The sequence below is a fragment of the Antedon bifida genome, chromosome 7, assembly GCF_963402885.1.
Source record: "Antedon bifida chromosome 7, ecAntBifi1.1, whole genome shotgun sequence".
NCBI lineage: Eukaryota > Metazoa > Echinodermata > Crinoidea > Comatulida > Antedonidae > Antedon > Antedon bifida.
The window spans coordinates 6,129,778-6,142,822 of NC_136232.1; the positions used below are offsets into that span (position 1 = coordinate 6,129,778).

Here is a 13,045-nt window from a genome sequence, read left to right on the forward strand (position 1 = left end):
TTATTTTACCATCACCTATTTTGCCAAAGCATAACGCCCTCAATTTTACCGAGATTTCTGTGAACTTTGCCATGATCACGCTCACCAACCCTAAAAATAATAATAAAATAAACACCAAAAATGGCATATATATACACAATATGGTTTCTAATTATAATACTAACCAACTTATTCAATTAAAATATTTTTGAAATAAAGTCAGAGATATCGATTTTCAAAATAAATGCTTGTTAATTCAACCAATGGGGAATGATACTTTCTTCATGACTTCACTTAATTACAAGCGATAACAAAACCTTATGTTACCCGTTACTCGATATGTCTTTATCGATATCATTCGAGAAATATGTAAGTAATCAATTTGATAAACTCATATAAAAGGAGTGTTGTTGGTTACTGAGACACATTCGACTCCATCCCTATCTTCAAGTAGGACGCTCAGAGTGAGAAGGCTCTTTCTTATTATATTTTGTTTGTGACTTGGAATTAGAAAGCAGAAGTTATCATGGTAAGGAACGTCTATACTACTGTCTTTTTGAAAAACGACATTTTTAAGTTTGTATTTATTTTGAAGCTTATAAATAAAATGTTATATTATTTTTTCCGCAGAAATTTGGTAGAATATGATAAATTATACGTGTTTATATACATTTACAGGCATGAAACATACATTTAAACACAATAAGAATTCCGAGGCCAAGCCGACAACATTTGACTTAAAATTAATATAATGTGTATAGAGTAGGCCTAGTTACTAACTATCAAATAGCAGCTTGGTGTGCACGATGTATACTTTACTACTAGTGCTCGATCGGTTGCCTAAGAAACATCATTGATCTGAAATCCTCTATTGATATATCTTGAAATACAAGAATCAATAGCTTATCATATGTCAAGTTAGTGTTACATCAGTACACATTTTCCAATTACATATAACAAACAATGATATATTTTGTTAATTGTATATTTTGTTTTTTCTTTTAGCGTGAATGTATTTCCATCCACGTCGGTCAAGCCGGAGTCCAGATCGGTAATGCCTGCTGGGAGTTGTATTGCTTGGAGCACGGTATCCAACCTGATGGTCAGATGCCAAGTGACAAGACCATCGGAGGTGGTGATGATTCCTTCAACACCTTCTTTAGCGAGACTGGTGCTGGCAAACACGTTCCTCGTGCCGTGTTTGTCGATCTGGAACCAACCGTTGTTGATGAGGTTCGAACCGGTACATACCGTCAGCTATTCCACCCAGAACAACTGATGACCGGGAAGGAAGATGCTGCCAACAACTACGCCAGAGGTCATTACACAGTTGGCAAAGAACTCATTGATATGGTTCTCGACAGAATCCGAAAATTAGCAGATCAGTGTACCGGGCTTCAAGGATTTCTGATCTTCCACAGCTTCGGGGGTGGTACTGGATCTGGATTCACTTCTCTCCTCATGGAACGGCTGTCGGTTGATTATGGCAAAAAATCCAAGCTTGAGTTCGCCATCTACCCGGCACCTCAGATTTCTACAGCTGTTGTTGAACCCTACAACTCTATCCTGACAACTCACACAACCCTCGAACACTCCGACTGCGCATTCATGGTTGACAATGAAGCCATCTACGACATCTGTCGACGAAACCTTGACATCGAAAGACCAACTTACACCAACCTAAACAGATTGATTGGCCAGATAGTATCTTCAATCACTGCATCTCTTCGATTTGACGGTGCATTGAATGTCGACTTGACAGAGTTCCAGACCAACTTGGTACCCTACCCACGTATCCACTTTCCTCTTGCTACATATGCCCCAGTCATCTCAGCCGAGAAAGCGTACCACGAACAGCTGACTGTTTCAGAGATAACCAACTCCTGCTTTGAACCTGCCAACCAAATGGTGAAGTGTGATCCACGTCACGGCAAATACATGGCTTGCTGCTTGTTGTACCGTGGTGACGTTGTGCCGAAGGATGTAAACGCAGCCATTGGTACCATTAAGACCAAGAGAACCATCCAGTTCGTCGACTGGTGTCCAACAGGTTTCAAGGTCGGCATCAACTACCAACCACCAACTGTGGTCCCAGGAGGTGACTTGGCCAAGGTACAACGTGCCGTGTGTATGTTGAGCAACACCACAGCCATCGCCGAGGCATGGGCTCGTCTTGATCACAAGTTCGATCTGATGTACGCCAAGCGTGCTTTCGTACATTGGTACGTTGGTGAAGGTATGGAAGAAGGAGAGTTCTCTGAGGCTCGTGAAGATCTGGCAGCTCTTGAAAAGGATTACGAAGAGGTTGGCGTCGACTCTGCCGAAGGAGACGGCGAAGAGGAAGAAGGCGATGAGTATTAAATATATAAAAACAACTCTCGATAATAAATTAAAGTAGAATATAATAAGTCATAATCTGCCGACAAACGGAGGATACACTGTGTTCATCTCATTGTAACATTTGAATAATAAAAGCAAAAAAACTCGTAAGAATAATTAAAATTGTCACAATTCTCAAAATGTACTACTTGTGTTTTCTTTTTATTTTCTCAATTATATTACTCATGAATTTGTCGATGATATCGGGATAAAACAATTGCAATCCCATTAAATGGGAAACAAACTGACCCCCACCCGACCCCCACAAATTTAGACATGAACATTTGTAGTTTATGGATTGATTATTATCAAAGGTCTGGTGTGGACTGGTGTTGTTGACTACCGAAGCATTTGAGGTATACGTCATGCCACGTAAAGCTCTGTCTACACTATCTACAACAAACTATGGTAGTGATATGACGCCATCGTGTCCATGGGCACATCACATTTTTTTGTCACAAAATTTGATAGTGTAGACAGGGCTTAAGAAAACTACACGCGTTAAAATTGTGTCTTTATGAAGTGTATAGATTTTGACACTGCGTATACTTTGTGCAGTAAAATCACAAAAAGTCTAACTTTAATTAGAAGAGTTAGTTAAAGTTATAAGTCGGTCGACAACATACTTGTTAACTCAACCTCAAATCAAGAGTAAGGAATACGTTATCCATGACTTAACATAATTAAAAGCAATAACTCAAGCAAATAGAACTAAATTAGAAACACGGTAAAATGAAATCCATATTAAAAAAAGAAAACAAAGTACAAACTCACGTAGAGCGTCCATGGTAACCATCTCAGCAACGGTGACTTATGACGTCATATGACTCACACTTCCAAGTATCCAATCATTTCGTTTAAAATGATAATATAAATTTCCATATTCACAAACCAGGATGGAGGTCTCCCTGTTATATAAAATAAATAAATAGAGCAACATGACTATGTTGTACTTGTTTTGTATAAAATATTTAAATCTAACATACTGTACAAAGTACCAAGGTTAAATAATACAACTATTATCATAATAACCCTTTGAGAATTAAACAGTAGGCATATGTAGGCCTCATTACAGTGTACAGGTTTGGTATTAACACACAGTGAATAATATATTATGTATAATAATCATATGCTATATGTAGGCTGCTGTGTGTTGGACCATGACATTCAAGATTTACGATGTTTTATTAGTAGGCCTATCTAAAGCTCTGTCTACACTATCAACATTTTATGTGAAACAAAATGTGATGTGCCATGGACATAATGATGTCATATCACTACCATATTTGGGTATATCACTACCATATTTGGGCACATCACATAGTGTAGACAGAACTTAATCCTTTCATTGTGGTTACCAAGAAACCTGCAATCTCTGCCTACCATCATTTTAAATACAACAATGTTGTTTGTATGAATGTGATTGAATTAACAAACAAGAGGCGTTACTAGGAACCGACAGCATGCTAATGAATATTCAATAATACACGAATAGAGAAGAACCAATAGGATTAATTCAATCTGACGGTTGTTCATGGTTACTAATGAATATTCATTAGACGTGGAATTCGACCATAGATACGTTTGCGCAGCGTAAATAATTAAGTGGTAAAAGCTATGTATACTGAGAAATATTGGAAACTAAGACACATTCAACTCCAGTTCTATCTTAAAGTAGGACGTACAGAGTTAGAAAGATTTTTTTGCAATTGAATTTTGTTGTTGACTTTTGAAGACACTCCAAATCAATCATGGTAAGTTTACTAATTTATTTTTTAGGCTTAAGTTATTAAGTATATTTTGCGCGGTAGGCGTAAAACATCAAATATCAAATTAATTTAGGCTAAAATAAAATTTGTTTCGACTTATTATAGCAATAAGGTAATCATCATTACAAGTAATGGATGTGTCTCAGGATCGTAAAAAAAAACGACAATAAGTTATGTACCTGCTGAAAGAATTTATGTTTTTATTTATGACGATTTATTACGATTATAAAATTAAATTATTATTATAATTTGTAAGTATTAATTATTAATGAAAACTAGATTTTAAAATCAATGCGTTTTGAGGATCAATAATAACCTAACGCTTAACAAAAACAGGATTATTATAAAATAAATACCACACCTTTAGAAATAATATTTGAACATGTTTTATAAATATATGCAATTTCATTGTCTTCCTCATCGTTACTCAAGCGTAGCAATGGTTGCTATGTAACAATGTATTGATCTGAGACTTTTATTGATATACCGTTTGTGAGAAAACACAAAAGAATTGAATACCAAATTTCAGCATATTTTAACAAAGAACTGTAATGCTTAAAATAGGTTACTTACATCAGTGTGTATGCATAGCACTGTTACAAAATATTAACTATATGTTTTATCTTTTTTTAGCGTGAATGTATCTCTATCCATATCGGTCAAGCCGGTGTCCAGATGGGCAATGCCTGCTGGGAGTTGTACTGCTTGGAGCACGGTATCCAACCTGATGGTCAGATGCCAAGTGACAAGACCATCGGAGGTGGTGATGATTCCTTCAACACCTTTTTCAGCGAGACTGGTGCTGGAAAACACGTCCCTCGATGTGTGTTCGTTGATCTTGAGCCAACCGTTGTTGATGAAGTTCGAACCGGTACCTACCGTCAGCTATTCCACCCAGAACAACTCATCACCGGCAAAGAAGATGCTGCCAACAACTACGCTAGAGGTCATTACACAGTTGGTAAAGAACATATCGACGTGGTCCTGGACAGAATCCGAAAGTTAGCAGATCAGTGTACTGGTCTTCAGGGATTCTTGATCTTCCATAGCTTTGGAGGTGGTACTGGTTCTGGTTTTACATCACTCTTGATGGAACGTCTTTCAGTAGATTATGGCAAGAAGTCCAAACTGGAATTCGCTGTATACCCAGCTCCACAGATTGCAACCGCTGTCGTTGAACCATACAATTCTATCCTAACCACCCACACAACCCTTGAACATTCTGACTGTGCATTCATGGTTGACAATGAAGCCATCTACGACATCTGCCGACGAAACCTAGACATCGAAAGACCAACTTACACCAACCTGAACAGATTGATTGGCCAGATTGTATCGTCAATCACTGCATCTCTTCGATTCGACGGTGCATTGAACGTAGACTTGACAGAGTTCCAGACCAACTTGGTACCCTACCCACGTATCCACTTCCCTCTTGCTACATACGCCCCAGTGATCTCGGCAGAGAAAGCCTATCATGAACAACTGACCGTTGCAGAAATAACCAATGCCTGTTTTGAACCTGCCAACCAACTTGTAAAATGTGATCCACGTCACGGCAAATACATGGCTTGCTGTCTGTTATACCGTGGAGATGTCGTGCCAAAAGATGTCAACGCAGCCATTGCTACAATAAAAACCAAAAGAACCATCCAGTTTGTCGACTGGTGTCCAACTGGTTTCAAAGTCGGTATCAACTACCAACCACCAACTGTGGTACCAGGAGGTGACTTGGCCAAGGTACAACGTGCCGTGTGTATGTTGAGCAACACCACAGCCATCGCCGAGGCATGGGCTCGTCTTGATCACAAGTTCGATCTTATGTACGCTAAGCGTGCTTTCGTACATTGGTACGTTGGTGAAGGTATGGAAGAAGGCGAATTCTCCGAAGCTCGTGAAGATCTGGCAGCTTTGGAAAAAGATTACGAAGAGGTCGGTGTGGACTCTGCCGAGGGTGAAGGCGAAGAGGAGGAAGGCGATGAATATTAGAGATAGAGACTCGTCGTGCATACAAAATTAATTAAATCATACATAACACATTATCGAAATGCATAACCGAGAAAAATTAAAATGTTAAGTCCACACTTATCTGGTTATAACATATAAGTTCAAATAACAAAATTGTGAAATTGTGCAAATAAATATAAAATACTTAATATTAAATTAAATTGAAATCATTGAAATCTTTGACTTATAGTTTTATTTATGTAATATTATCGTTTGTCGTTGTAGTACAGTGTGTTTATGAGTGTGTGTTTTCAAGCCTGGTATGACTATGGAGACCATGATGATATGACGAGGCCTACTGTATACCTAATGTTAAAAAAAATGCATTTTGCAGTTTTTTTTGGAGTGAAATTTGAGGACTATTCAACCTATTTTTTGGTTACAAATATTAACTATACGCTATTATCCTCTTATCTTATTTAATCATGACGTTATAACGATTACCCCATCACCAAAGTTGCTATTACTACTCTCCACTACTGTTGAACAACTTTAATTAAAGTTAATATTAATAATAATATTATATTATTTTCATTCGTTACTGTTGAATAAATAAATATTGGACAATCAAACAAGTATTGTAGATATCAAATCAAATATACTTTATTCATCATCGATATAAAGGAACACTGACAAATTATTGACGGCGGATTCCAGTCGTATTATACAATGTCTATTTTTGTAACGTACCATGCGGGTGTATTTTGTATCCATGGTACCCCAGAAGACCTTCAATAAAATAAAGTAGGCCTACAGCAGGTAGTAACTAAAAGGGTTATTGACATAGCCGTTTCTATAGGGTTTTTATTGTTATTAACACAATGATAGTCCACACTGAGCCTGACAATAAGGGTATTGGTATGTTTTGTTGTTTATTACACTTGGTTTTTGTTGCTACGTATTTGATTGAATTTCAGCATAGGCACTATATATAGTAAATACTGTAAACTGTATCTGTAGGCCTACAGAATAAATTCTAAATGTTATATTAACTTCTTAACTTAAATTCTTTTAATTTCCCAAACTGATTTTAAGAACGATTCTGAAAATCGAGAATGGTAGAGAAAACTTACTACAGTACATGGTTTATTTTTTTTCTAGGGCAATATTTCATTTTATAAAATTAGTTATTCTTCATCGGTAATACCCTTTTGGGAATGACAAATTCAAGACGAATACAAACATTTATTTGAGTAAACTAAATGACGGACTACTGAGGGATATGAAATATCTACCATACATTATCATATTTCTTATCATTAGTTCCTCTTAGTTACGCTACCGTATGGTATCAGGTTTTGAAATATTATTTGTGAATTATAATAAATTCATTGTAGAAGCGTTGGTAGTAATATGCAGAACAATCGATTTGTCAATATACAAACATTATCAAGGCGCAGATAGTGTAATGATTATATATAACCATGATATAACTTAATAATAAATTCCATATTAACTACACAATAATGAATACGTATTATAGCACTGCCATGTATAGAGCGTCCCTAGTAACCATCTTAGTAACGGTGACATTGAGTACGTTATGACTCACAATAGCAACTATCCAATCATCTCTTCATACGAGGTGACTAATCTACAAGTGGTTGCTAGGATATAATGTATGCTATATTCACCAACAATATGATCGAAATAAATTAAATCGTATGCAAGTCCCGATGCAAGTAGGGTCTACAGTAAATCGATCGAGCAAGTATATTCATAAAAAAAATCATTAACATGATGCAGAGACGAATATATCATACGAGAAAGTATAAGCCATTTTGAAACATAAATGTCTATACAAATCAGTGTTGTAACAAGGCAATATTATAGCATGGTTGTACAGTAGCGCATTATGGGAGTTTGGTTAGGAAAAGGATATATCAAAGCATTCCTACTTTACTATGAATGTCCAATTCAAAATTAAACCATCCGATTCCCAGTGCTGAATCTCCACATCTATCTATTTTCGAAATATCATAGTAATATTTGGTAATACAGCGTCTCATTTATATCACATGTGATGTTGAATCACCAAATATTACTATGATGCTTCGGAAATAGATACAGTACCGAGAATCTACCGAAAATATACAATCATTTACTAACAATTTTTTTTTCATATTTAATAATGTCAAATAACAATTGAACATGTTAGTAGTCAATGCTTTGTTGGTTTTCGATCCCAGACAGCAACAATAGTAGGCTAAAACACTTATAACTCAAACAATTGAATCGATCGATCATTAAGAGTCCGTGTTGTGCATAATGAATTGAACTCAACAACATTGGTCATTGGGGCTCTGTTACAATAGTGCATTAATCCCACTTAATAAGACACACTGTAACTAATAGCCAATAAAGTTACAGCAAAACTGTGTATGCTTTCCGTTACTAGGGTACTTTTAAAACTTCATCTCATGAATAATTAATTACCATTGTAATTCTGATGAATAATTAATTAGCCATTGTTATGATGATAATCGGATTGGGGTAAATGCATGGGTATGTTGTAGAATATCGGTAACTAAGGCACATTCAACTCCTTCCCTATCTTAAAGTAGGACGTACAGAGTTAGAAAGACTTTTGCAATTTGCATTATATTTTGTAATTCACTGTTTTGAAGCAAAACTAATCATGGTAAGTACAGTACTCAATATTATATAATATTATAACAGAGGTTTGAAGAATGAATACCTTTATTTGGAAACCTTGGCTTCTTTTTTCGTGTTTACTTTCGTTTAGATTTACGTGTTTGCTATTTGGTTATTATTATTATTTGCTTTTTTCTTTAGATAACTTTTTGCTTGATTATTTTCTCTTTGGAGAGACCCAGTCATTGCTACCCCTTTTTCGTTTAGATTTACCTGTGTGCAAAGTTTGATATTGCTATTTGGTTATTTAGCTTAGGAATAATCGTTAGCTTGTTTATGTTCTGTCTGAAGAGACCCAGGCATTGCTTCCCACAATAAGTTACCTTAACAGATAGGGCTATATACTTATCGTTGTGTACTATTCATTGTTAACTCGATCCTTAGCCGTGACTCAATAAAATGAATTATTGGAATTAAAAAGAGTAGGCTTATTGTGTTAAATAAATTACTGTGATCTATGATTATTTAAAGATTTTAAGATTTAGTAAATAATCCATTTCGTACGATAAGAATAAATCATAAAATAAAAAGTCAAGGCATACAAATGCAAAATTTTGAATAATTAGAAGATAATGTATTTCAAATGTATTTAATCCTAAACAAAAATAAAAACCCTTTTTTAAAAAAAGAAATAGCTAGAATATTAAATCAATTATTTGAATATTATTTTGTTATTATTTTAAAATTGTATAAACCCCTTAATAAGTTAGGGTTACATGTTTAAAGCGTTTATGCTTATTTGGTATCCTATGACATTTTCCTATGTTTTTAAACATTCTCATGGAATAACACTGAACGAAGGAGAACTAGATAGAGGAAGACTAGATCCCACTAAGGATATGTTTTATAAAACAAAAATTTAAAGTACAATTGTTATTAACTATATATTTATTAATCTTTTTTAGCGTGAGTGTATTTCCATCCATGTCGGTCAAGCCGGTGTCCAGATCGGTAATGCCTGCTGGGAGTTGTACTGCTTGGAGCATGGTATCCAACCTGATGGTCAGATGCCAAGTGACAAGACCATCGGAGGTGGTGATGATTCCTTTAACACCTTCTTCAGTGAGACTGGTGCTGGCAAACACGTTCCACGTTGTGTGTTCGTCGATCTTGAGCCAACCGTTGTTGATGAAGTTCGAACCGGTACTTACCGCCAGTTATTCCACCCAGAACAACTGATGACCGGAAAGGAAGATGCTGCCAACAACTACGCCAGAGGTCACTACACCGTTGGAAAGGAGCAAATTGATATTGTTCTTGACCGAATCCGAAAGTTAGCAGATCAATGTACTGGTCTGCAAGGATTCTTGATTTTCCACAGCTTTGGAGGTGGTACTGGTTCTGGTTTTACATCACTCTTGATGGAACGTCTTTCAGTAGATTATGGCAAGAAGTCTAAGCTGGAATTCGCTGTATACCCAGCTCCACAGATTGCAACCGCTGTCGTTGAACCATACAATTCTATCCTAACCACCCATACAACCCTTGAACATTCTGACTGTGCATTTATGGTTGACAATGAAGCCATCTACGACATCTGTAGACGAAATCTTGACATCGAAAGACCAACTTACACCAACCTGAACAGATTGATTGGCCAGATTGTATCTTCAATCACTGCATCTCTTCGATTTGACGGTGCCTTGAACGTAGACTTGACAGAGTTCCAAACCAACTTGGTACCATACCCACGTATTCACTTTCCTCTTGCTACATACGCCCCAGTCATTTCAGCTGAGAAGGCATACCATGAACAGTTGACCGTTGCAGAAATCACCAATGCTTGCTTTGAACCTGCCAACCAGATGGTGAAGTGTGATCCACGTCACGGCAAATACATGGCTTGCTGTCTGCTGTACCGAGGTGACGTAGTACCGAAAGATGTCAATGCAGCCATTGCTACCATCAAGACCAAGAGAACCATCCAGTTCGTCGACTGGTGTCCAACTGGTTTCAAGGTCGGTATCAACTACCAACCACCAACTGTGGTACCAGGAGGTGACTTGGCCAAGGTACAACGTGCCGTGTGTATGTTGAGCAACACCACAGCCATCGCTGAGGCATGGGCCCGTCTTGATCACAAGTTCGATTTGATGTACGCCAAGCGTGCTTTCGTACATTGGTACGTTGGTGAAGGTATGGAGGAAGGAGAGTTCTCCGAAGCCCGTGAAGATCTGGCAGCTTTGGAAAAGGATTACGAAGAGGTTGGTGCTGATTCCGGAGAAGGAGAAGGCGAAGAAGAGGAAGGCGAGGAATATTAAATTACTAACTTGAAATTATAAATTAATTAATTAATTAATAAATGATTTTGAATTATGCCATGTATTCATGACTGACTGCAATAAATTCGTATGAAAAATAAAATGTATATATTTATTTCTGTTTATGTTGAATGTGTAACCAGGGAAAAGTGACATTTTCAATCTTACTTGGTGTAACTGTGTCTATAGCTAACGGTTTCAATCACATTGCTGGCCATGAATTCATCGGTGAATACCATGGTATAATGCAATAACACACATATAACTATCATGGGAAATAAATTAAGATAAGACAATTTAAACAACACTATTGATATCAGGTTGATATCATTTAGTCAATGCTTAAAGGCCCATTTACACTAGGACGATAACGATCGACGATAAATAAACATACATTTTTCATATATAACAACAAAATAACTTTTTTTTTAGAACTATGATAATCATTTTTGCTGCCTTTGATAAAAATAATATTTTTAAAAAGTCAATCAAATGATGTCATGATCAATAAAAACAATAAAATCGTTGTATTGTCACTATATTATTGCTCTTATTGATCATGACGTCATTTGATTGGACATGTGAAAATGTTATTTTCATCAAAGGAAGCATAGATGGTTATCCTATAGTACTAGGATGAAAAGATTTCCTTTGTATGAAAAATGCATATTTATGGGCCTCCTATTTAAAACGTGTGCTTCATTGTTTAAACTTCTGATATCATCCTTCTAAAATAGATCTATTATCGCACAGCCAAGTCGTTCGTGCCTTATCTGCCCTACTACCGCTAAGTTAGATTGTGTGGGGTTAGTATGCCATGTGACCGTCATATTATTATTATACAAAGATAGACAATAAGCACCCAGAAACTGAGCGAAACACTTGGTAGTATTCATATTCCTATATGAAAGATAGAGATAACTCGAGATGGTGTTAGTCACCAATATATCGATTTTACTGAAATCCTGAAAGGCATGGTCTGTTTATATTTAAAGGCAATAAAAAATAAATAAAATCAAGCCTTAAGCTCTGTCTACACTATATCAAACTTTATGTGAAATAAAATGTGATGTGCCCATGTACAGTATATGGACATGAAGATGTCATACCACTACCATATTTGGGCATATCACTACCATATTTGGGCACATCACACATTGTTTTTGTCAAACTAGTTTGATAGTGTAAACAGAACAGTATGTGCACGCACATCAAGTTAGTGTTGTCATTTTGTCTCATACACCGCAACGGCCCTTGAAGGTTAGTTAGATGGTGAGTCATTATACAAAACATCTGCTGAAGAAAGATGTTTACATTAATGCTTATCATCATAATAAGCAATACAGTAATAACGATCGTTTTTTCGTTTTAATGAAAGTTTTCCAGCTAGGAAATGTAAAGAGGGCGGAATTACAAACTTGTTCAACGTGTCTATCAAACTCAAGAGATGGCGTTGATCAATGTAGTTCACTCTAAATACAAAGCATCAAAAGAGCAAAGAACTTATTAAGCAAATCGTTTTCTTCTCGCACTTATATAATATTCAATATTTTACCATACAATTACATAAATAGTGACGACAGAGAATGTCAGATCGTAATAATTAGTATGATAAATCCACATAACAATTAATAATAGTCCGTTATTGTGATGATCACGGACTGCTATCGTGGTTTGTGCAGCTGCCAAGACCAGGTGATAGTAAGTCTTCAATACAACGGAAATAATATGAATTTCTTAATTTCCTTCAACAGCGAAAAATAAGCATTTAAAATGAACTATGTGGTCTGTAATATGTATAAGTATAAGATAGACAGGGGTTCTTTTTGCTACATGTTTATATGCAATGACGATGGTTGTACTATAGACTACAATTAAGTACCCAGCAGATGATATAGGCCTACCCATACTTTTTAAAAAAGGAACAAAAACACACAAAACACAAAACAAAAACAAACAAAACCAAAATATCACAAACTTCTCAACCCGTTTCAA

General features: G+C 36.1%; 3 protein-coding genes across 3 annotated transcripts; all 3 read left to right on the forward strand.

Moving 5' to 3' along the window:
- Positions 1-489: 489 nt before the first annotated feature.
- On the forward strand, positions 490-2,380 carry LOC144848440 (tubulin alpha-1 chain). Its single transcript, XM_078705173.1, has 2 exons — positions 490-508; positions 985-2,380. Exons 1-2 carry the CDS (start codon positions 506-508, stop codon positions 2,338-2,340), a joined length of 1,359 nt encoding a protein of 452 aa, XP_078561299.1. The 5' UTR covers positions 490-505; the 3' UTR covers positions 2,341-2,380.
- A 1,606-nt stretch (positions 2,381-3,986) lies between these two features.
- Positions 3,987-6,310, forward strand: LOC144848836 (tubulin alpha-1 chain-like). Its single transcript, XM_078705763.1, has 2 exons — positions 3,987-4,112; positions 4,761-6,310. The coding sequence occupies exons 1-2, from the start codon at positions 4,110-4,112 to the stop codon at positions 6,114-6,116; spliced, it is 1,359 nt and encodes a 452-aa protein (XP_078561889.1). The 5' UTR covers positions 3,987-4,109; the 3' UTR covers positions 6,117-6,310.
- A 2,447-nt stretch (positions 6,311-8,757) lies between these two features.
- Positions 8,758-11,050, forward strand: LOC144848442 (tubulin alpha-1 chain-like). The gene is made up of 2 exons (XM_078705174.1): positions 8,758-8,775; positions 9,695-11,050. Exons 1-2 carry the CDS (start codon positions 8,773-8,775, stop codon positions 11,048-11,050), a joined length of 1,359 nt encoding a protein of 452 aa, XP_078561300.1. The 5' UTR covers positions 8,758-8,772.
- The last annotated feature ends 1,995 nt before the right edge of the window (positions 11,051-13,045 follow it).